Source organism: Myxocyprinus asiaticus, chromosome 6, assembly GCF_019703515.2.
Source record: "Myxocyprinus asiaticus isolate MX2 ecotype Aquarium Trade chromosome 6, UBuf_Myxa_2, whole genome shotgun sequence".
In the NCBI taxonomy this organism is placed as follows: Eukaryota; Metazoa; Chordata; class Actinopteri; order Cypriniformes; family Catostomidae; genus Myxocyprinus; species Myxocyprinus asiaticus.
The window spans coordinates 48195927-48219458 of NC_059349.1; the positions used below are offsets into that span (position 1 = coordinate 48195927).

Below are 23532 nucleotides of genomic sequence, written 5' to 3' on the forward strand. Positions count from 1 at the left end.
TTAACAGCAACAAAAACTACCACAGTTCTTTCCTAAATGCCTGTTTGTCACTATGCACTGTAAAAAAATATTCCTGATCCATGAGATCATCGCATGCAATGTCTAAAGTTTGATTCCGAGGTAATTTGATGTAATGTTTAATACATTTCAAAATGTTGCAAATATATGTCGCTAATGATTATCCCTGAATTTATCACATTTATTTTTGACAAAATACTTATTTGTATTTAAAAAACTGTCAAAGGTTTTTTAAAAACTGTCCAATAAGTGAAAGGATAGTATTTGGGGTAAAAAGTCCCTCTGTTGCAGAGTCTAAAGGCCCACCATTAAACACACTGTTTTTCATAAGTGGGGTGAAATTTGTTATGAAAAATTTTCAAAGTGTGCTTATGTTGACTGATCCGATCACAATGGAGATTCATTTGTCTACAGAATACTTGAGGTGAAATTAACAAAGAATGGTTAACCCTTTTCTGAAGTTTAGAATAAGCATGATCTTAATTTGTTGCTCAAAAAAGCATCTTGCTGTCTCAAATGCATTTGCGTAAGTTGACAAATTTTGCCCTTTAACGATTGTCCTTATATTTACATGATTTCACAATATGCCCCCTGGGGGCATTTTTTACACCAAGTGTGGGGTAAAAGGCTCCCTCGCCACCTTTTTTTAAATTTATTTTTTATTAATTTTAATCTAATCAACCTTCCGTTATTATATCTTTTTACACAAAGTATGCTGCTTCATCAATGTTTTTTCAATCTTGATACACTTTGTGACCAGAAAAGAAGCACATTTTCCTTGAGGTGACCCTTTAGCCCCATTATACCCTAAATATAAATGTGGCCAGGGTTGGGAGGGTTACTTTAGAAAAGTATTCCACTACAGATTACAGAATACATGCTGTAAAATATAATTTGTAATGTATTCTGTTAGATTACTCAAGGTCAGTAACGTATTCTAAATACTTTGGATTACTTCTTCAGCACTGATAGATTTTTTCACTTGTTTTGACTATAAAAACTCTGCCAGTACAGAAAGACAAAATACACATGTTAAAAATACATTCTCTGAAAAACCTAAATATCTTATGCAGTGTTGTTTCTAAAACAAGATCAATCACATTTATCTTGTTTTAAGGATTTTTTAATATTTTTACAGGAAAACAATACAAAAATTATTATCTAATATCAAAGGTCTAACTAGAAAAAAAGAAATTATGATCCAGCGTGAATTTTCTTTATAAAAAATATGATCGTGCCTGGTAACGTGAATGTAAAATGGCTAGAAATAGCATTTTGGCTTAGCGTAAAGCTGAAAATTTACACAAGGTTTATTTCTATTTCTTCTGCTCCAAACTTACTTCAAACTTACTTCTCTGTCTGCTCGTATGAATATAACATAAGAAAGTGTTTCACCACTGCTCAAATGCACTTTGGATTGCATCATTTATATATATAAATGTTTTCCATCTGAAAGGACTAAATATTAAATGAAACAAATGACAATAAAATGCAAAGTAATCTCTTCAGTAATCAAAATACTTTTTGAATGTAACTGTATTCTGATTACCAATGATTTAAATTGTAACTGTAGTGCAATACTTTTTTGTATTTGTATTTTAAATACGTAATCCCATCACCTTTCTTTCGTTACTCCCCAACCCTGAATGTGGCCAGTCTTAGGAATTATATATAAACAGATTACATAGCCAACTTGAAATTCATCTAAGGGACATGTATTTAATTTTTTAATGTAACATTGTAAAGGCATACATTTATTTTCCTTTACATTCATCTCTGCCTTCATAGATCGATGCTCCAAAATATAACAAGTAGGCATTCATGATACTGTATCATGATATCCCACATATGCACACAGGTAAATTTAGGACGCGCCCCATGAATTATAGACCAACTCATACAGCGCATACAGTAGATAGAAAATCTATCATATTTCTGTCTTTTCTATTTATATCTATCTATCTCTCTGTATTTCCTATCTATCTATCTGTCACTGTCTGTATTTCTATCTATCTATCTATCTGTCTATCTGTCTGTCTGTCTGTCTGTCTGTCCATCCATTAACCAATCTATCACTCTTTCTGTTTTTCTATCTACCTATCTATCTATCTATCTACACTGTCACTCTGTCTAAAGTATTTTCTCATCTATCTATCTAATCTGAATTCAGGTATTCTAATCTATCTATCCATGGTCACATCTGTCTGTTTTGCTATCTATCTATGCTATCATATCTATCTATCTATCCATCTATCCATCCATTAACCAATCTCAGAGCTCACTCAATTTCTGTTTGGTTCTATGCTAGGATGCTATCTATGCTATCTAGTCTAGTCTGTGCTGTCACTCTGCTACTGTATTTTCTATCTGTCACTGTCGTGGTACCATCACAATGTGGAAGCCATTGCGTATACATATCTATCTAGTCGTAGGCTACGTAACTGTCTGTGCTGTTTCTATCTGATGCTGATGCTGCCTAGTGCGTAGAGGTCGTCATCTATCTATGCATAGTCTATCCTATCTGATCTATCTGAGTCATGTAGTTTTCTATCTATCTAACTATCTATCTATCTGTCACTCTGTCTGTTTATCTATCTATCTATCTATCTATCTATCTATCTATCTATCTATCTATCATCCATTAACCAATCTATCACTCTTTCTGTTTTTCTATCTATCTATCTATCTATCTATCTATCTATCTATCTATCTATCTGTCTATATATATGTCTATCTGTCTGCCCATCCATTAACCAATCTATCACTCTTTCTGTTTTTTCTTTCTATCTATCTCTCTGTATTTTCTATCTATATATCTATCTGTCACTCTGTCTGTTTTTCTATCTATCTATCTATCTATCTATCTGTCTGTCACTCTGTCTGTTTTTCTATCTATCTGTCTGTCTGTCCATCCATTAACCAATCTATCACTCTTTCTGTTTTTCTATCTATCTATCTATATATCTGTCTATCTGTCTGTCTTTTCTATCTATCTATCTGCCTATCTATCTATCTATCTGTCACTCTGTCTGTTTTTCTATCTATCTATCATTAACCAATCTATCACTCTTTCTGTTTTTCTATCTATCTATCTGTATTTTCTATCTATCTATCTATCTGTCACTGTCTGTTTTTCTATCTATCTATCTATCTATCTATCTATCTATCTATCTATCTATCATCCATTAACCAATCTATCACTCTTTCTGTTTTTCTATCTATCTATCTATCTATCTATCTATCTGTATTTTCTATCTATCTGTCACTCTGTCTGTTTTTCTATCTATCTATCTATCTATCTATCTATCATCCATTAACCAATCTATCACTCTTTCTGTTTTTCTATCTATCTATCTATCTATCTATCTATCTGTATTTTCTATCTATCTGTCACTCTGTCTGTTTTTCTATCTATCTATCTATCTATCTCTCTATCTATCTATCTATCTATCATCCATTAACCAATCTATCACGCTTTCTGTTTTTCTATCTATCTATCTATCTATCTATCTGTCTATATATATATGTCTATCTGTCTGCCCATCCATTAACCAATCTATCACTCTTTCTGTTTTTTCTTTCTTTCTATCTATCTCTCTGTATTTTCTATCTATATATCTATCTGTCACTCTGTCTGTTTTTCTATCTATCTATCTATCTATCTATCTATCTATCTGTCTGCCCATCCATTAACCAATCTATCACTCTTTCTGTTTTTTCTTTCTTTCTATCTATCTCTCTGTATTTTCTATCTATATATCTATCTGTCACTCTGTCTGTTTTTCTATCTATCTATCTATCTATCTGTCTATATATATATGTCTATCTGTCTGCCCATCCATTAACCAATCTATCACTCTTTCTGTTTTTTCTTTCTTTCTATCTATCTCTCTGTATTTTCTATCTATATATCTATCTGTCACTCTGTCTGTTTTTCTATCTATCTATCTATCTGTCTATCTATCTATCTATCTATCTGTCTGTCTGTCTGTCTGTCTGTCTGTCTGCCCATCCATTAACCAATCTATCACTCTTTCTGTTTTTCTTTCTTTCTATCTATCTATCTATCCTTCCACCCACCCATCCATCCATCTATCAACTTAACTTTATTAACTAAATTCTCCTTTCCAGGTTCAGGGTGGGTTGGTTTACAAGGAAAAGACAAAGGGTAAGGCTGTTGATTGGTTGCGAGCGAGTCCATTCACATGTAAATCAGACCTCATAAATGTCCCTCTTCAATTGCCCACTTTGCACAATATATGTAGTGCTTGTTAGCACAGACTTTTGTCTCAAACTGAACTCGCCGACCATCTGCCCCCCATTCAGGAGTCTTAACGGCACTGTGTCCTCACAGCGGTCTCTACCGCTGCAACATGGCCCCTTCCTCCCGCAGCAGCACACATGAGGCCGATTATTACGGAATAAAAGACAGAAAGGTATGGAAAATATGTTTATATCACACAAGAAAGGCTTATGAACACTTTCGGCTGATATACACGCTTTTCTCTCTCTATGTTGTCTTTAGATGAGGAAACCATTGGTGGAGAGAAAGAGACGAGCGCGCATTAATGAAAGTTTACAGGAACTGAGGCTACTGCTAGACGACTCGGATGTAAGTGTTTTTTATCACTTCTTAAAAGACCTGTAATCGCTGTATTAACATAGCACTCTGCGTCATTTTTAGGCGCAGGTAAAAATGGAAAATGCCGAGGTGCTGGAAATGACTGTGAAACGCGTGGAAAGTATTCTGCAAAACAAAGCTAAGGGTAAGGGGTGTTATGACGTTTCATACAGGCCCAAAACGGACCGTGACACCTTTCCATTCAATGAGTTTAACGCTGCTACATTTTAAAATATCAAATGTCGCGAATCGCGTGTGTTGGCATTGTGACGTCATAATGCGTTTCTCCTCCGCAGATGGTGACAGCGTGAACCGCGAAGCGAACGAGCGATTCGCCGCGGGCTACATCCAGTGCATGCACCAAGTTCACACGTTCGTGTCCAGCTGCCCAGAAATCGACGCGACGATAGCCGCCGACCTACTCAACCATCTCCTGGAATGCATGCCTTTGAACAACGAGGATCGCTTCCAGTATATTCTGTCAGACCTGATGTCGGACTGCAGCACTTGGTCGAGCGAGGGAATGTACGCTGCGTTCTCTCCCGAAGACAGGAGCGTGGTCAGCAGCGGCTCTTCTGCTTTGTCCCCGTCACCCTCCGCCACCTCCAGCGATGACCTTTGCTCTGACCTTTGCTCTGACCTAGATGACACGGACACAGAGCACAGCCATATCTCGGTGGATGCCACGGATCACCGGCCAAACGTGCCAACTGCGTTCCACTCCAAGTCCATGTGGAGACCATGGTAGACTGAAACACCAGGGATGCCCTTCCTATAGATCTCGCCTACTTTTCTGTAGAGTTCAGTTGCAACTTTAAGGAACATTTAGAACTATTAAAGTCTGCATTAAGGTAGATCTGCATCATCTATAGTAGGATTAGGACAGCTGCAACTTGATATAGCTGTAATTCAAAGTGCACAACAGACGTAGCAATGCCATTGAGAAATCACCTGTAGATATCCCCCAATAAGCTCTTTCATGGTGCAACAATATGCCAGCAAAACATTTTAAATGATAGCATTTTTTTTATTTAATTGTTTTGTATAAGATAAATTAAGTTAAAACAACACTGTAAGGAAAAATAATATTTCTAGGGAATGCTTTCCCCACTTCTTGTTCTGTAGGTTTTAGAATGTAAATATTTGAATGTCGTGGCTGTAGATGTATAGATCTCTGACATTTAAAAGTGTGATCATTGTTTAACGTGATAAAAGAGTTTGCACATTTAAATGTCAGGTATAAAATGTAATGGCATTTGATGTATTGTGATAGACCCCCCCCCCATAAAGTCCCTTCATCAAAACATCACTTTGCCCATCTCTGATTTCGATTCATTTTTGATGAGTTTCAGATATTGTTTATCTTTGATCCATATCACGTGGATCACAGATAAACAAATAGTTTTAGGGCCGGTGTTTTCACAGAACTGACAAGTATGACCAGATGTTATTCGGTTTTATGCAGCAGTATTACTTTGATTAAAAAGTAAAAAACTGCTTGTTTTATCGCACCTCTTATGTGTTTTAAAGTGTGAATGGCTGCTTTGGCTTTGACTTGTCAAGCTTAACACCTCTGAACCAGTGGGGTCAGAATGACTGTTGCATTTTACCATCGTGCTGTAGATGTCGTCTACTGCAGACCAGTATGTTTATTAAATAAATGGTCAGAAAGCTTCTTACATTTAACGGGGATCCCATATTTATTTATAAAAAAAATAATAATAAAAATGAAATATACATAAAATATTTTTTTATCAATTGACTCAATAAATGTAAGAATAACTGTAATAACTAAGGCAGAAACTGTGGTTGCCACGATCATTTTTTGTAAGGGACTGCACAAATAATAGAACAAACTGTCAAAATCATCAATGTCACAAGGTTTAGTCTGTTTCAATAAAACTGGCATAATATTCAGGGTTTCCATAACATTTGCCCAATTGATTTCCACTTTACTTATCAGTCATTAGTGATTTCTGGTTAATGGTTTAAAAAAAAAAAAAAAAAATTCATTTTACAGACCCTCAGATGTTTTCATTGTCTTCCTGAAGTTTTCTATGGTGAAAAAAAAAAAATGCTTAACATGCAATTTTGTGCATTGTGTTGAGATTCTGGGCTCATCTGCTTGAATGTAGCCTACATAGTAGGCTATGCATCATCAATAAGGAGCATACTGAATTTGGTCCTCCAGTTTCACTTTCTTAGTAGCCTACATTAAAGGTGCACTCAGTATTTTTTTCCTCATTCAAAAAGTTTAACTCCTAAATACATGAATTGTAATTTTGCAATATATGAATGAATTCATGATCACTCACATTCAAATGAAGACTCCTGTCATATCAGTAACCTTATAAAAGCTGTTTTATTTTACATGGAGAGTGTCCGCACACGGGGGCTGCCATGTTAGAATCACATGACCAGCCGAATACTACATGCTTAATCTTAGTAGCCATCCTGTTATTATTTGACACTTTCACTCATTGATTAAAGTAATCATGGCTGACTGAATACTACATTTCTACAATGGCATCTGAAACTTGATTTTAAATGATGCTGCATCCAAGCTGCTAGGTGTCAGTGTAAGTGGTGAGAGTGCAGTGGTGGCTTAGTAATTAAGACTCTGGGTTACTGATCAGAAGGTTGGGGGTTCAAGCCCCAGCACTGCCAAGATGCCACTGTTGGGCACCCTTGAGCAAGGCCCTTGATCCGATTTGCTCCAGGGGTGCCATATCATGGCTGACCCTGCACTCTGACCCCAGCTTAGCTGGGATGAGTAAAAAAAAAAAAAAGAATTTCACTGTATATGTGCAAATGTGTGATAATTAAATTAAAAATAAATTAAGTCCAAGATCAGAATCATAATGAGCTTTATTGCCAAGTATGCTTACACATAGCAGGAACTTGTCTTGATGACAGAAGCTTCCAGTGCAGACAGAGATAATAAAGTGAATAGAAAATATATTTTTTTGATGGTTCTGGTGCTCTGTAGCGCTGGCCAGAAGGCAACAGTTCAAAAAAGTAGTGGGAAGGGTGAGTGGGGTCCAGAGTGATTTTTCCAGCCCTTTTCCTCACTCTGGAAGTGTACAGCTCTTGAAGGGGGGGCAGGGGGCAACCAATAATGCTCTCAGCAGTCCGAATTGTCCTTTGCAGTCTTCAGATGTCTGATTTCGTAGCTGAACCAAACCAGACAGTTATTGAAGTGCAGAGGAACGACTCAATGACTGTTGAGTAGAACTGTATCAGCAGCGCCTGTGGCAGGTTGACACAAAGACAAAAGTTACTGAGTGCACCTTAAGCAACATTAAGCATTTTTCACATTAAGTGTTGTAGAATGTCCCCTAGCGCCATCTTTAATTTCTGATGGGAATGAAAACGAGGCTGTTAGAGATAGACTTAGCCTATACTCTTCAATGGCATGCACTGTATAAAGCTGTATAAAGGTAGTTAACATCTCATTTTCACAATTCGTATATTCTAGTTTTTAGTCTGAATTATTTTTATTATTTTTTTTGAGTGTTTGGTCAGCTGAATGATCAACACCAATCCCACCCCTCTAACAGACTGTAGGTCTATTTCTATCCCTCGCAGCCTCGTTTTCATTCTCATCAAAAATTACATATGGCGCTAATCTGAATTAAGTCGAAAAAGCTTTTGCTCACAAAAATAATAATATATATATTTTATATATATATATATAAAGAAATATTATAAGGATTTAAACTATATTCATTATAGATATTTATGAGCTTTAAAGATTGTATGAATAACCAGTGGTCGATTTGTAAAAAAAAATAATAATAATAATAATAATTCAAGGGGGATGGTGTTGTCAAAGAAACTATTTGTCTAATACTTATGGGTTATTAGCAAATAAAGTTGTTAAAATAAGAAATCTTTTACAAATCTAGTTAAGAACACATGTGTCAAGTTCTCGGAAATCTAATCTTTGTGTACAATTTGGTTTCATACATTTCTAAAAAAAAATTTTTTACTTTTTTACAAAAATATTTAAAAACTTACAAATTGTCATATGGTGTAACCATCAAGTAAAACGTATAATAATACTTTCTTTACACCTTGAAAACCTGAGAGTATAAACATAATCATTAATTTCCAAAAGGTTTTCAAACTCATCTTTCATGGTTATTTTTTAATATAAAAATATAATGAATTTTTGACTTCAAAAATTACACCACATAAATTGAACAAAATGTGCCTTTTCATAAAAATATGGACAAAAAGCATTTTAAAATATGAATCACAGAACACTGACATTCCTGTCTTGCAGGAAATCACGCACAGAACGAGCAGTATGGCTGGTGGCATTGTCATGTTGGAGGGTCATGTCAGGATGAGTCTGCAGGAAGGGTACCACATGAGGGAGGAGGATGTCTTCCCTGTAACGCACAGCATTGAGATTGGCTGCAATGACAACAAGCTCAGTCTGATGATGCTGTGACACACCGCTCCAGACCATGAAGGGCCCTCCACCTCCAAATCGATCCCGCTCAGCCTCGGTGTAATCTCCATTCCTTCGACGATAAACGCGAGTCCGACCATCACCCCTGGCGAGACAAAACCATGACTCATCAGTGAAGAGGACTTTTCGCCAGTCCTGTCTGGTCCAGCGAAGATGGGTTTGTGCCCATAGGCGACGTTGTTGCCAGTGATGTCTGGTAAGGACCTGCCTTACAACAGGCCTACAAGCCCTCAGTCCAGCCTCTCTCAGCCTGTTGCGGACAGTCTGAGCACTGATGGAGGGATTGTGCATTCCTGGTGTAACTCGGGCAGTTGTTGCCATCCTGTACTTGTCCCGCAGGTGTGTTATTCGGATGTACCGATCCTGTGCAGGTGTTGTTACATGTGGTCTGCCACTGCGAGGATGATCAGCTGTCCTTCCTGTCACTCTGTTGCGCTGTCTTAGGCGTCTCACAGTACGGACATTGCAATTTATTGCCCTGGCCACATCTGCAGTCCTCATGCCTCCATGCAGCATGCCTAAGGCACGTTCACGCAGATAAGCAAGGACCCCAGGCATCTTTCTTTTGGTGTTTTTCAGAGTCAGTAGAAAGGTCTCCTTAGTGTCCTAAGTTTTTATAACTGTGACCTTAATTGCCTACCATCTGTAAGCTGTTAGTGTCTTAACGACCGTTCCACAGGTGCATGTGCATTAATTGTTTATGGTTCATTGAACAAGCATGGAAAACATGGTTTAAACCATTTACAATAAATATCTGTAAAGTTATTTGGATTTTTACAAAATTATCTTTAAAATACAGTGTCTTGAAAAAGGGACGTTTCTTTTTTTGTTGAGTTTTATAGAGAGAGAGAGAGAGAGAGAGAGAGAGAGAGAGAGAGCTTGGGAAATTACGCCCCTACGCATTGCATTCTGGGTAGTTGCCGCCATGTTTTAGAACATGCTCATCAGTTATCAGATATTAGTACACAGCGATAATATACAGAAAAAAAACAACAACAATGGACCAAACGAAGACCAATCGCACTCCATTTGAAATGCGGGTTCCACGCCGGTCGTGAGTGCGATTATGGCAGTTAATTACACAACAAGCATTCACCATTGTTACGTATTTTTATCTGTATAATACAAACTATACTGTCTGTTTCCAATACAACACAGTATCCACCACAGCTTCCGTGTCCTAAAGTCCCAACATGCATTGCGTTGCTGACGTCACGTTCCCAGAAGCTCTTTCTCTCTCTCTGTATATATAGTTTTTCTTGAAAGTCCTTCAGTGGCGTAAGTTTCATGTGAACACTAAGAAGGACAAGTCAAACCCTGACAAACCTGTTTGCCACTGTTTCTAAAAAATAAAATAAAAATACGTCTTTTTGCAGTGGAGGTTGCCAGATTGCGTTACTAAAGCGTCACCCTGATAGAATATATCCAAACTGTACAAGTGTCCAGATCTGATTGGGGGATTTCAGTTATACAAATCTGGCAACCTTACACATGTCGAAATCTAATTCTGACCGGCAAATCGCCGTTATTTATCAAACGTTGAAAAAATAAAATTTCACTTGAATTATTAGTAATACATAACATAATTGGGGGGGGTTAGCTCTGTGAATAACCATGACTTTGCCAGGCCTGGATGGAAATTATCTTTTTTTAAATTCCAGTATATTTGTTTTCCATGACCGTGGGAACCTTGAATATTAATTAGCTTACTCTTTTAACATCATCAGTCCTTTCAGGCCTCACGTTGTCAGAACGGATAATATAGTCTGTAAATCGGCTCCCTGTCTTAACTTATTTAAACCGCATCCAGTTTTCCATTACCAAGATTTAAGCACGTTTGAAATACGTATTAACTCTTTTAAATCCACATACTGCGTTCGCAGACAGTTGACAGGTTGTAATGTCGGATCAAGGGCTTATTTTCGGCGTCTGAAGGTTGTAGTCTTGATAGGAGGCCTGGAGGAAGCATTCTCACCTTCTTGTCCTCAAATTGGCGCAGGTGTGAAAGGAGAGGAATTACCACACCTTTCATCTGCGGTGGCGCAAACCCCTGTTGGGGTGCACCTTTAGGGTCTCCCGATCACACGAAGGGAAGTTGTACATCCGACGTGCGTTGTAAAACATAAGAATAATGTAAAAAAAAAAAAAAAAAAAAAAAATCCCAAAGAGGACGGTTTTGTACTAAACTAGGTCGTCCGACTTTGAACATATGGCACAGAAAGGGACCCTCTGTCCCAACGGTCTGTTTTCGCAGGGCTCTCAAATGGGCTGTAAACCCTAAAAACTTAAGAATCAGGATTAAGTGTTTAAATGCTTAAAATAGGACCGTTCTCTTATAACGCTTATCAAAAGTGTTATTTATTCTAAATATGTTTATTAACGTTATTTTTTGAAGGTGTTTAGTTACTAGTCCTCATAAAGCTTCTGATATAACTTTATTATTTGTGCTATTCCTTTTCTGAAGCCTGGCATTCCTTACTAAATTCATACATTGTGTTTTAAATGTAACATGAACAAAGACTCATCCAAGATTTGTAATGTCTTTCTTGTAATGACTTTATTCCAAATAAACTTTATTAATATATATATATATATATATATATATATATATATATATATATATATATGAGGACACCACAAAGGAATACAATATATCCAAGATTTCTGAAAGTGACAGAATGCAAGCACATATTTCTTTACAATGTTATGCATTGACATATTTTACAGAACAATACCTGTTTTTTCAACACTAAGCTTAATGCCAAATCAAGCACACTTGTTGCACTTATATAGCGCCTTTTAACCGTAGCGGTTCTACAAAGCTATTTAAAAGGTATTTAAATTACTTTCAAAATGGAGACCTAAAAATGCAATATTTAATGTCATTTGGCCCATTCATCCATAATAAAGTGCTTCTGTGCTTTAGTAATTGTGTTGGACAGGTCTTCACAGGAGATCATAGATTGGACTGAGACTTTTGTCAGGGCGGTTATTACACCTCTGAGCAAAGCATTAGTCTTGGCCTTAATAAAGAGGAGAATTTAACACTGAGATGCTACATTGAAACAGACTATCAGGTAGACTGCCTTTGAAACAAAATAGACAGTCCGAATAAGAAAATAGCACCTAAACTTCTTAGCCCAACTCTTCTACGTAACGCTAAATGTAACTTGAGCTTTTAGATTCACCCACTAACTGAATAAATAAGCTGCCATTGTAAACAAAAGTTATCTGACTATGTTCTCTTAAGTCCAAGTACCTTTGAACTGTCCTAGTTTAATAAATAATATTCAAGCTCATAAACTACAAGTTCTCTGTGTAGGATTGTGAATTGACTGGATATCAGATACCTATCCCAAAACACAACTATCAAACCTCAGAAGAACTTTTTTAAGTGCTTAACGTCTGTATTTAGAAGGGGAAAAATACATATAAAACATTTTATGTAGTAAAAAAAGAAATGCAAAGAGGAAAATAACTCAGTCACAGAAAATCCCAGACAGCAGTGTATGTACATCAACAAAAACATTTCAGGATAACACTAGAAAGGAGGGCATACTTCACCCCAAAAATGAAAATTCTGCTGTCATTACTCATCCTGGTGTCGTTCCAGAAGTCTTTCTTTTGCGTGATACACAAAAGGGACTAACACTCTCAGTCACCATTCACTTTCAATGTCTGGAAAAAAATATGCAATGAAAGTGAATCATGACTAAGGCTAACATTCTGCCTTATATCTCCTTTAGTGTTCCACAGAGAACAGTCAGTTTTGCAGGTTTGCAACAACATGCGGGTGAGTAAATGATGACATTCTTTTTGTTTTTTGGGTGAACTATCATTTTAATACTCCATCCAAACAGCTGTGGTCACTGAACAGTCCTGAGTCTGGCTTCTGAGACAGTTTAAACTGTCTGGAAATATCTTTTACTCTTATTTGCTTTCACATTCATTTATGCATCGATTCATCCATCCGTCCATTCAAATTGTGTATTTACACATCTGTACAAAACACAAACACAGAAACAAACACACAATCATCTCACTACAGCCTATCTTAATTAAAGGTTTGTGGCTGTGGCAGACACACTCTCTCAGTGCTAAAATGTCAGCATTGTCCAATCAGATGAGGTTTGTACACATGGGTGTTAGGTGACAGGTCCAGGACAGGCATGTGCTTTTGAATGTGTAGGGTCTTCATTGCTATTGGCTGGGGGCATGGTAACATCACTGCTTTCACTTTCTCCCATGTGCAGGTCTGGCGACTCGTCCTCTGTTAGTGTTTCACTGACCTCATCGCAACCAAAAAATGCCTGCAAACAAACAAATGTAATAAGTCAACATAAAACAGCGTTTGCACCCATTTTACTTCCTCAACGGAATAGTTCACCCAAAAATTTAATCCGCTCATTATTTACTCACTCTAATGTCGACATACAGTATGCAACTGCAAATGAGATACTGATTTTCAGTAAATACTGTAAATAACTACTCTGGCGTTCCTATTGTATGGCTTCAGAAGACTTGGAATATAGCACAAGAGTCATGTACACTACTTTTATGATTCTTTTATGGTGCTTGTCATTTTTGGATCTCGATAGCACCCATCCCTATTCACTTTCATTGAATGAAAAACCGAAGCATGACCATGCTTAACATTTCCTTTTGTGTTCATGCGGGTTTGGATGTGAGTGAGTAAATGATGACTTAATTGTCATTTAGCCCTTTAATCATCCGATTAAATCTCCATGATGGTGTGTACCTTGACGTTGATGGCTTTGGGCAGCCCACCTCTTCTCAACCAGGGATGCACTTCTGCCAGCTCTCTCTTCTGTTCTTCTGTAAAGCATGGCTGACTTTTCTGCATCTGCCTCAACTTCTCCTTGTCCTCCTTCAAAACTTTCTGAATATCACTGTAAAGGGAACAGAAACACAAACAAATGCTCACTCACTGACCAAGTAGACAAAGTAGATGCAAAACACAAAAGAATATTTGAGTAGCGCCCCCTAAAGGACACACTTTTTCCCCCTCCCGTTTTCTCCCCAGTTTGGAATGCCCAATTCCCAATGCGCTCTAAGTCCTCATGGTGGCGTAGTGACTCGCCTCAATCCACCCAGAGGATGAATCTCAGTTGCCTCCGCGTCTGAGACGTCAGTCCGTTCATCTTATCACGTGGCTTGTTGAGAGCATTGCCGTGGAGACCCAGCGCGTGGGAGGCTCACGATATTCTCCGCGGCATCCATGCACAACTCACCACGCGCCCCACCGAGAGCGAGAATCACATTATAGCGATCATGAGGAGGTTAACCCAACGTGACTCTACCCACCCTAGCAACCAGCGCCAATTGTTTGCTTAGGAAGCCTGACTGGAGTCACTCAGCACGCCCTGGATTTGAACTTGCAACTCCAGGTGTGGTAGTCAGCGTCTTTGCTTGACGGACACACTTTTAAACATATGTTACTGGACTTCTGTAATTCTAATAATATGGCATTGTTAAGATGCTGGGAAGAGATGGCAGAATAATATGACACAAAAGGGAGATTTCTGTCCCATTCACATCCTTTAACACTCCACACAAAAGCTGCATACTTTAGGACTCCAGGGCCCGCATTCACAAAGATTTGTATCTTACCACTTGGAGTTCTCCAAAGATTTCCTAGTTTAGAGTTTTTTGGTTAAAACCCATTCACACAACTGCTAAAGCCAAGCTTACACTACACGACTTGTAGTCGACGCCCTGCGACTAACAGTCCTGTTTTACGTCATGCTGGTGCAAACACTTCAGGACTGTAGTGTATCAACTACATGACCATTCGTCCCCGACTGAGGCCATGTGTACACTGAGGCCATGCGTTTTGGGTGATCCGATCACAAATGTACAAGCGAGACACATCGCCGGTACACCTGGTCGTCTCTTTTTGACCACTTGTGTTCGGATTTCGAGGAGAGAGTCTCTGATTTCATGAGGACATACATCAATCATTACATTGTGTTTTACTAAATGATAATAAAGCACAAAAAATTAAAAGACAAGGAAGAAAAGCGCTAAACACCGGCACACAGTTTCTCGAAATATTCCCAAACATGAAGTTTTGAGCAGAATTCTGAGTTATTTTAGTGCAGTACCTGTAACAGAGCTTCTGATGTGCATGCTGCTCGTTTCTGTGTCCCTATTGTACATGTTCATGCATTAGCTTTATTAATTTTACAGTCGTACGCTTATTCCCCTTTAAATTTGTACGTCTTTTGCTCGTCGGGACAGTGCGCACCTGACGACAAGACGTCCAGATATCAAGCAATTTTGAAAACTGTCGTAGCGTCTGGGACTAGTCCCAGAATGTCGCAGGAGTGCGGACACAACAAGACGGTTTGTTGTGAAATCCGAGACTTCTCGTCGCAGACCAGTCGCTGACTCAAAACATCTAAGGAGACGAGCTTGAGTCATGTAGTGTACACTAGGCTTGAGAGCAAGTTTTACTAAGGAAATCTTAATGTAAGAGTAAGGCGGAGTTGACCTCGTTGCAATGGATGTCGTCACGTTTTATGACCGTGCTTTCTTAATTCGCCCAAAGTGATTGGTATATAGGCAAGCGCAATTTGTCAGTGAATTCCTCATAGACAGATAGCAGGAGATATATATATATATATATATATACATACACACACACACACACACACACACACACACACACACACACTCATATTTATAGATAGATGGCCGTGAATGCCACCTTTTTTTCTCTGCAGCGAGCGCGTATCCACAGGAAAACTCTGGAGAGGGCACATATAGTTTGATAGATGATTCTGCTGACAGATGACATAAATTTCCAATTCATTCGCGCAACACAGTTACACTTTGCTGGTGACCAGAATTACGCATTAGGAGATAATTTTAGCCTTAAGACTTTGGCAAATCCAGGCCCTGATTTCTGTGGATAACTCATTATTAAAAAATACATAAATACCCACATAAAAACAGGAATTTTCTGTTTAAGTGCAGGGTTTCAACACATAAAAACAAATAAATTTTCCAATCATTTGTTATTACTGGATCTTAAATAGATTTAAAAATTAATGAAATTCAGACCAGTTCACACATGAATCATTCAAACTAATCATTCAAACTAATTTTTAATTCAACCTATGAATTAAAAAATCACTATGGCTTGCAAGCACGTTTTACTCTACACAAGAGCAATATCTAACCAATGAAATATTTATGAGTGGAATAATATACTTATTAAAGAAATTGCCATGACGTTTAAGATTTTATTCATTTTTTCATGATCTGTTCAGGCCTGGAAAACATAGTTTTGACCCTGGGAGTCCTGAAAATTGGCAGATAAAGGTTTAACCTTGATTACCTAGACAGAAAATATCCTCAACTTGGTTAAAAAAGATGTGAACTCTAACTTTAAAGCTGTGGATTGCCACTCATGGATTGGAAGTGGTTGAAATGGGATGAGAATATGACAATTGTGATTTATTAAAGGTTCACTCAGTAACTTTTTTACTCATTTAAAAAGTTTTACTTCTAAAGAAATAGTTATTTTTAAAACATGTGTATGAAATCATGACAACTCATGTGAGGTAAAGAGTTCAGTCATATCAGTAAGCTCTTTTTATTCTACATGGGGCAGGGGCGCCTAATGGGGGCAGCCATGTTAGCATATTATGACCAGCTGAATACTACTCTCAGTAATTGCCTTGCTATTGGACACTTTCATTCATGGATTAAATTAATCCTGGCTTTCTGCAATGGCATTCTTAACTGAAAACTACTGTGTTTGAATGATGCAGCATCCAGGCCACTAGGTGTCAATGTAATCCAATGTAAGCCACTTCAACATACAAATGCACCTTTAAAAATACAGGGCTGAATGTGGGGTTGGGGGTCTTTCTCCTCTCTCCTCCCACTCACCGAGAAGGTAGCTGGTATGACATCATAACATCTTCGTCCACGTCAGCCATGAGCAGCCACAGTGGGTCCTGCAGTCCATACTTGATCAGGTTCTCACTCCCTTCCAACGCCTGCGGACACGAGCCGGAACCGGAACCGGAGCCTGGTCCTTTGGTCTTATGGGATTTCTGCGAAGAATCAACACTGCCGAAGTAGTTACTGCTGTTGTTGCTTGTGTGACTGCTTCCTGTGAAAGATTCAGAGAACAAAGGGGTGGTTAGAGAAGTGAATCTTTGAAAAGCAAGTTAGCACAGCTGTAGAGCTGCAAGTGCAATCCAATGAGACAATAAAAAAGCAATGCAGCATTTTGTCATGCTACACCGCTACTTGTTAGAAAAGTAGCTCGTCACTGCATAAGCTAAACTATTCTGAAAACAGATGAACTATTGTCACACTACTGAAAAATGCAGTTAGGTGGTTAGTAGCGTTGCTTATTTTAGTTATTTACTCCTCAACACAACCTTAGACAACCCGCTTTAATATTTTGGTACATTTTGAATATTGTGGGCCTCAAATATAACATTGTTCTTCTTTTGTTGTTTTTTCTTGGTATTTTCTTTTACAAGCTTGTATACGCTTAGATCTGCACATTACAAATATAAAACACTTCAAATCAACAATTAGCAAAAGGCGTTGTAAAGTGCTGGGTGATATTTCTTAGCCTTTTTACAATATTTGATATATATCTCAATATTCATGCATGTGCTCTGAAATCACTTAAAAGGGTGGGGTTTTTCAAACAGCAATTGTAGCCAATTTGATTACAAATGTTTTATGCATGAAATAAAAGACAGTAAATATTTAATTAATATATATTATATATACATATGTATACAGTATATATAAATTCTTTGAGCCTGTTTACATGCACATCAATACACTGATAACTGTAACAAAATTCTGCTTATTTACAAAAAAATCAGACAAACCAAGAAGTTACATGACATCTGAAATAATCGTGTTATTCTCTGCTAACTGGGAACACAACACAGGACAACACGTGCACACACTGGATAAGCCGGTAAACAAGCTGGTTAAGGTGTTCACATGCAACGCAAAATCGAGGTGATGGGCAAAAATCTACCGCTTTATTTTTAAGCTGTTTGTGACCTTACACAGGTAAATGAAAACATTGTGTTTACATTGAGCGTGTTTACACGCACGTTCTTACACTGATTATGCTTAGTAAGCAGACAATGCGTGTGGTCATGTAAACGCAATAAACTGTGTTCCTTTATCAGCGTAAGAATAAACCGGGCGACGTGTAGATTTTTGCCCATTACGCCGATTTTGCGTTGCATGTTAACACCTTCACCGGTGTTCTCACAGGCTTATCCAATGTGCGCACGTGATGAGTGCATGTCTCTTCACGGTTTGACGTCAAAAGCAGAGAATAATGCAATTATTTCAAATCTCACATAAACACGCCTTTCTTGCTTTGTCAAATTTTTTAAATAAGCTGATTTTTGGGAGTAATCAGCATATTAGTGTGCATGTAAACCTGCTCATTGTCAGCTTGTAATCTGTGCAAAAACGTGTATGTAAATGTGCTCACTGTGAAACTAGTCTAATGACGCTGTCTTTAGAAATCCTTATAATTTTCACAATGTGTTAAATTATATACTGCCAGAAACATCATCATGGATATATCGTGACTATTCAATATACTGCCCAGCCTTATATCAGATTTACTGTTGCAAACTCTCATCCTGTACTGACCTGTTCCACTGCCAGATCCACCACTGGCAGATGTTCCACAGCCATTAGAACCAGAGCCCATGGATCCTGAGGTGGCAGAACCGGTGCCAGACTGCGAGTCCTCTGGAAGGATGTCCAGCAGGTCACTAGACAATGAGAACTCATCGCTATGTTGGACGTTGACAGGTGAACTTTCATCCTGAAAAACAGGGCAGGGCCAGGAGAGGTCATTTGATTGACCTACAACAGCTAATAATGTATTTTCTGCTCTGTTCACAGTTCACTTTTTGGCTGCTTTCACTATAGACCTCCTGCATGAACTTGGGCATAGTCTGGGGTGTGAACTTATTAAACACAGAAGCCACAGAGCGTGACATCATATCCGGTTGCCCATATTTATTATGGGTCTGAAGTAATTTTATGTTTAAGTATGTTTAGAGCCTAGTGAGACCGCTCCTTAAAGAATGCAAGGGTTAAAACGCTGGAGTCACTTGCTTAAAAAAAGAGGTACTGCCACCTGTTGGTCAAATAATAGAATTGCCATTCAGTAAATTGTGATGAAAGAACGAAAGGGTGATAGGAAAATATGGTATGACCATGATGGTACATGTCCAGAAAGGGTACTACTATAACATCATGTCCAAAAACATGTTGATATCGTGGTACATCTACATGGTAATCTTTAGCTTTTTGATTATATTTTCAGATGATGTAAAAGGGTGTTTTTATTTTTTTTAATTTTTTTTCAGAGGAACTATACGTTGGAACAAACAGCATATGTTGTAAAGTAGATTTTACAAATGCAATAAAATACAGTAAAAATCGTATACGTACCAATATACATAAACATAAACATGGTATTACCATGGTATCATAATGTCCAAAAACATGGTACTATCTTGCACATGGTATCATGGAAGAGAAAGAGAGAGATGGAGTCCTTACTTGTGGCACATCCTTGTCAGATTTGGCCTGCCCAGTTGCACTCCCTGCTTTCTCCACAGTATTACTGCTGTTCCCCTGCTGCACAACAGAGGGCGCTGTGGTCTCCAGTCTCTCAGCAGAGCGCTGGGTCTCTTCTAACTGCAGGAGGTTGAGCTGCAATGGCGAGCTGCATCGCGACTGGAACAAAGGAGGGGAGGGCGGTCCCCCTCCACCCATGGACTGAGGGGTGGGACTCCGTGATGGCCGCTCAGGGGTGGGTGGTTTTGGGGTCTCGTCCGGGCACGTGAACGTAAATGGCTGTGTTTTGAATGGAGGCTGTGGGGTAAAAGGGTTTTGAGGGGTGAATTTAGTCTGTATTGTAAAAGTGGACTGCGGAGGACATTGCGTCTGTGTGGGGAAACCAGGCTGCGGTTGAAAGGGAGGCTGGGCAGGGAAACTCCCCTGCTTTGGGTAGAAAGGCTGCCCTGGCGTGCTACCCATTTGAGGGAACATGTAGTTCGGCAGTACCAGGGCAACCATGGGCGTCACCAAAGGGGCATTGTATGGTGTCTGAATGGGCTGCATTGGTATTTGTGGATCCTGGTTGCACTGACTGTTTTCAAAACCCGACATAGAAGCATCCACCCTGGGTGGTATGGTACCAGCCCCCGGGTAGACTTGGAGAGGATACGCGGGCATCACGGCCGGGTAGGTGACGGGGTACGTGGACTGAGATGTGTCTGAAGGAGACCAGGAGGTCTGGTAGAGTCCCTGCAGCTGAGGTCTGGGTGCTGGTCTGCGACCAGAAGTGGTGCTTTCAGATGACTCGTTCGGCTTGATGCGTTTGGATTTGGTCTTTTTGTTTCGACCTCGGCGAGTTACGGTTGTCTCCGGTGCAGCACCAACCTGCTTACATGAGCGAACAGCAGGCACAGCTGCAAAAAGAGAAAGAGAGAGAGCATGGTAACGGGTAACGGAGCTCAGTTTTAAGGACTTAAAAAATGCAAAAATTGCGGTTACAGTACAGCGCTTACAATACAAGTGAATGGGCCCAGAAAGTAAACATTCAAATACACACTGTTTCAAAAGTGTAGCCACGAGATGTAAACATTACACGTGTTAACATGGTTTTAGTGTGATAAAATCACTTGCTAACCGTATATGTGTAAAACCTAGTGTACTCTACATGACTCAAGCTCGTCTCCTTTGATGTTTTGAGTCGGCGACTGGTCTGCAATGAGAAGTCTCGGATCTCATGATGAAGGGTATTGTTTTGTGGGCACTACTGCGACAGGCCGAGTCGAGTCCCAGACACTGCAACAGTTTTCAAAACAGCTTGATATCTAGATGTCTTTTTGTCAGGTGTGTGCACTGTCCCGACAAGCGATAGATGACAATGAGCCACAGCCAATGAAATAAAGAGCGTAAGATGTGGGCAAGGTATTACGAAGCAGAATAAAAAAATAAAAAAAATGAAACCCCACCCACTTCTCCCTTCCCACTGTCTATTATTTTCAGCTGTTTTTATAATTGTTTTCCTTTGCAAATTAGTGCAAATACGTGTAAAATCGGGTGCGAGCCATTCTTTCATGTTTGTCGAAAAGAGAAGAGCAAGGTATTGGGTAGTTGGTGACAAAAATAAGAACAAATAAAGTAAAACCTCACCCACATCTCCCTACTCGCTGTTTTTATTATAGTCAGCTGTTTTATTATTATTATTTTTCCTTTGCAAATGGTTCCAATAAGCACGAAAATGGGAGAGAGGCATTCTTTCATGTTTGTTGACATGTTATCAAGAATAAACTGCGTGAGTTTGTGGATTTCATTATCTAAATTTTACGATGCATTTTGGGCGATCCGTTTGAAATGGGACGACACTAAAGGCAGCTGTAATGGCCGTTTTTTTGGCAGTTATGAGCGGATTTAAAGGGAAATAAGCATATGGTCGGAAAATGTAAAAACTGTGCGCCATTTTTAGCACTTTCTTTCTTATCTTTTTTTTTTTTTTTTTTTTAGCTTTATCATCATTTAGAAATACACAGATGTAATGACTGATGTATGTCCTCATGAAATCAGAGACTCTCTCCTCGAAATCCGAACACAAGTGGTCAAAAGAGACAACCAGGTGTACCGGTGATGTCTTGCCTATACATTTGTGTTCGGATCATCACCCAAAACGCATCTTAATACCAGTGTACACATGGCCTCAGTCTGGGACGAATGGTCGCGTAGTTGATACACTACAGTCCTGAAGTATTCACACCAGCACGACGAAAAACAGGAATGTGAGTCGCAGGGCGCCGACTGCAAGTCGTGTAGTGTACACTTGGCTTTAAGTTATTTACCATATCCAATATTACAACTTCGTTGCCATGACGACATAACGCCATGAGCCTTGTAATTGATTTTTATCACATTAAAATCATGTAAACATGTATAATGCTTACATCTTGTGGATATACTTTTAAAACAATGTGTATTTTCGCTTATTGACTGGCCCCATTCACTTCCATTGTAACTGCTATACTGTAACTGCAATGTTTGCTTTTTAAAAAATAAATCGAGGGATGAGTTGAAAATATTTTCAGCGGTTATCAATATTATGCTACAAATGCTGTTGATTGAGCTTAAATAGTATTGAACCCGGAATATTGCTTAAAGCAAACAGAGAATCTGTGAATTCCACAATAATTCCACAGAAAGCTCCAGATTTCTGCTGAATATGAATCACAGGTCTTAATTTTAAAAAGTATAACTATTTTTTTATAGCTTTATTGTTTTTAAAAGTGTGCTTCTGCTTGTGCTGTTTCTCTTTAAAACAAATGCAACTTGGTTCGATCTAATGGATGACATCTAGACATTCACAGTAGAGTGTGGCTTAATGGTCCAAAAACGGTATCTCTGAATAAAGACGCTTAAAACTCATTAGCTCACCTCAATGATTGTTATAGTGATGATTCAGGTTTAGACTTAAGCTCAGATCGTTAACAAACACTTACCCTCAGATGCGACCTGTCCTTTCTGTTTCTCCAGATAGTGGGAGCAGTCTGCTTTAAAACCATGCACACCTTGCAGCTTTCTGAAGCGACTGAGAAATGCCTGCTCCTCTTTCTGCGTATGTGCTGCCAGAACCTGCTTGGTCAAGCCCAGTTTCTTGTAAGTCTCTCTCTCCTGGCATTGGGGTGAGACAGCAGCCGGGGGCACAACGAGACACTGACCTTCAGTTCCTTCAGCACTGGGAACGTCTTCAATGATTTCTGCAAAGGAAAAATATGAGACGTTCAAAAACAACAACAACAACAACAAACACAGTGTCATCCCAAGACACAGGTGGCCTGACCAGCACTTGTTTACAAGCTGCATCGAGGCATTCTCAAGCTTATTTTATGCATGTTGGGAAGGACACTAGAGGGAAATGCAAGTAGGGTGAATGAATTCTTGTAAATGTCAGTTTGATGGACACCTTAGTTTCACTCCACCCTCAAACCAACTCAATCAATCAATGTTTCATTGGGATGCAATCATTTTAGTCCCTATGTTGTGGGAAGATTTTACTAACTTTGCAAGTGAAGTTTGGAAGAGAACTCTTGCTTTGTAGAGATGTGTCTTGTTGATACAACTAAAACAAAAGAAGTGTTTTACCAAGGAACAGAGAAAAGACATGTAGCCCTAATACAGATAAGAACAATCACAGGAGTGTAGCACAAGACATAATATAAAATAAATGACATCTGGGTATAAGCCCATTAGTCTTGCAATACAAAGCTTTCTACAAGTGTAAACAATTGCTTTTACAAACAATTTGGCTATTAGTGTTTTTACTATTACTATT

General features: G+C 38.6%; 2 protein-coding genes across 8 annotated transcripts in view; one reads left to right on the forward strand and one right to left on the reverse strand.

The window, feature by feature from the left end:
* The window catches only part of LOC127442082 (transcription cofactor HES-6-like), a 55937-nt gene extending 49391 nt beyond the window's left edge, over positions 1-6546 (forward strand). Inside the window, exons 1-6 of one of the 3 annotated variants that reach the window (XM_051699839.1) lie at positions 1838-1876; positions 4150-4186; positions 4345-4454; positions 4544-4630; positions 4703-4784; positions 4936-6546. In XM_051699839.1, the coding sequence (XP_051555799.1) occupies positions 1853-1876; positions 4150-4186; positions 4345-4454; positions 4544-4630; positions 4703-4784; positions 4936-5387 (792 nt within the window). In that variant the 5' untranslated portion in view covers positions 1838-1852 and the 3' untranslated portion in view covers positions 5388-6546. Of the gene's footprint in view, positions 1-1837; positions 1877-4149; positions 4187-4344; positions 4455-4543; positions 4631-4702; positions 4785-4935 lie in introns of those variants that run through there. The other 2 variants (XM_051699840.1, XM_051699841.1) reach the window with 2 other exon arrangements.
* Positions 6547-11669: 5123 nt separating this feature from the next.
* The window catches only part of LOC127442059 (period circadian protein homolog 2-like), a 48478-nt gene continuing 36615 nt past the window's right edge, over positions 11670-23532 (reverse strand). For 3 of the 5 annotated variants that reach the window (XM_051699747.1, XM_051699744.1, XM_051699745.1), the window contains 7 exons: positions 23260-23319; positions 22700-22957; positions 19722-20635; positions 18798-18975; positions 17040-17265; positions 13879-14029; positions 11670-13429 (listed from right to left, as the gene is read on the reverse strand). In XM_051699747.1, the coding sequence (XP_051555707.1) occupies positions 13265-13429; positions 13879-14029; positions 17040-17265; positions 18798-18975; positions 19722-20635; positions 22700-22957; positions 23260-23319 (1952 nt within the window). In that variant the 3' untranslated portion in view covers positions 11670-13264. The remainder of the gene's footprint in view (positions 13430-13878; positions 14030-17039; positions 17266-18797; positions 18976-19721; positions 20636-22699; positions 22958-23259; positions 23320-23532) is intronic. The other 2 variants (XM_051699749.1, XM_051699746.1) reach the window with 1 other exon arrangement.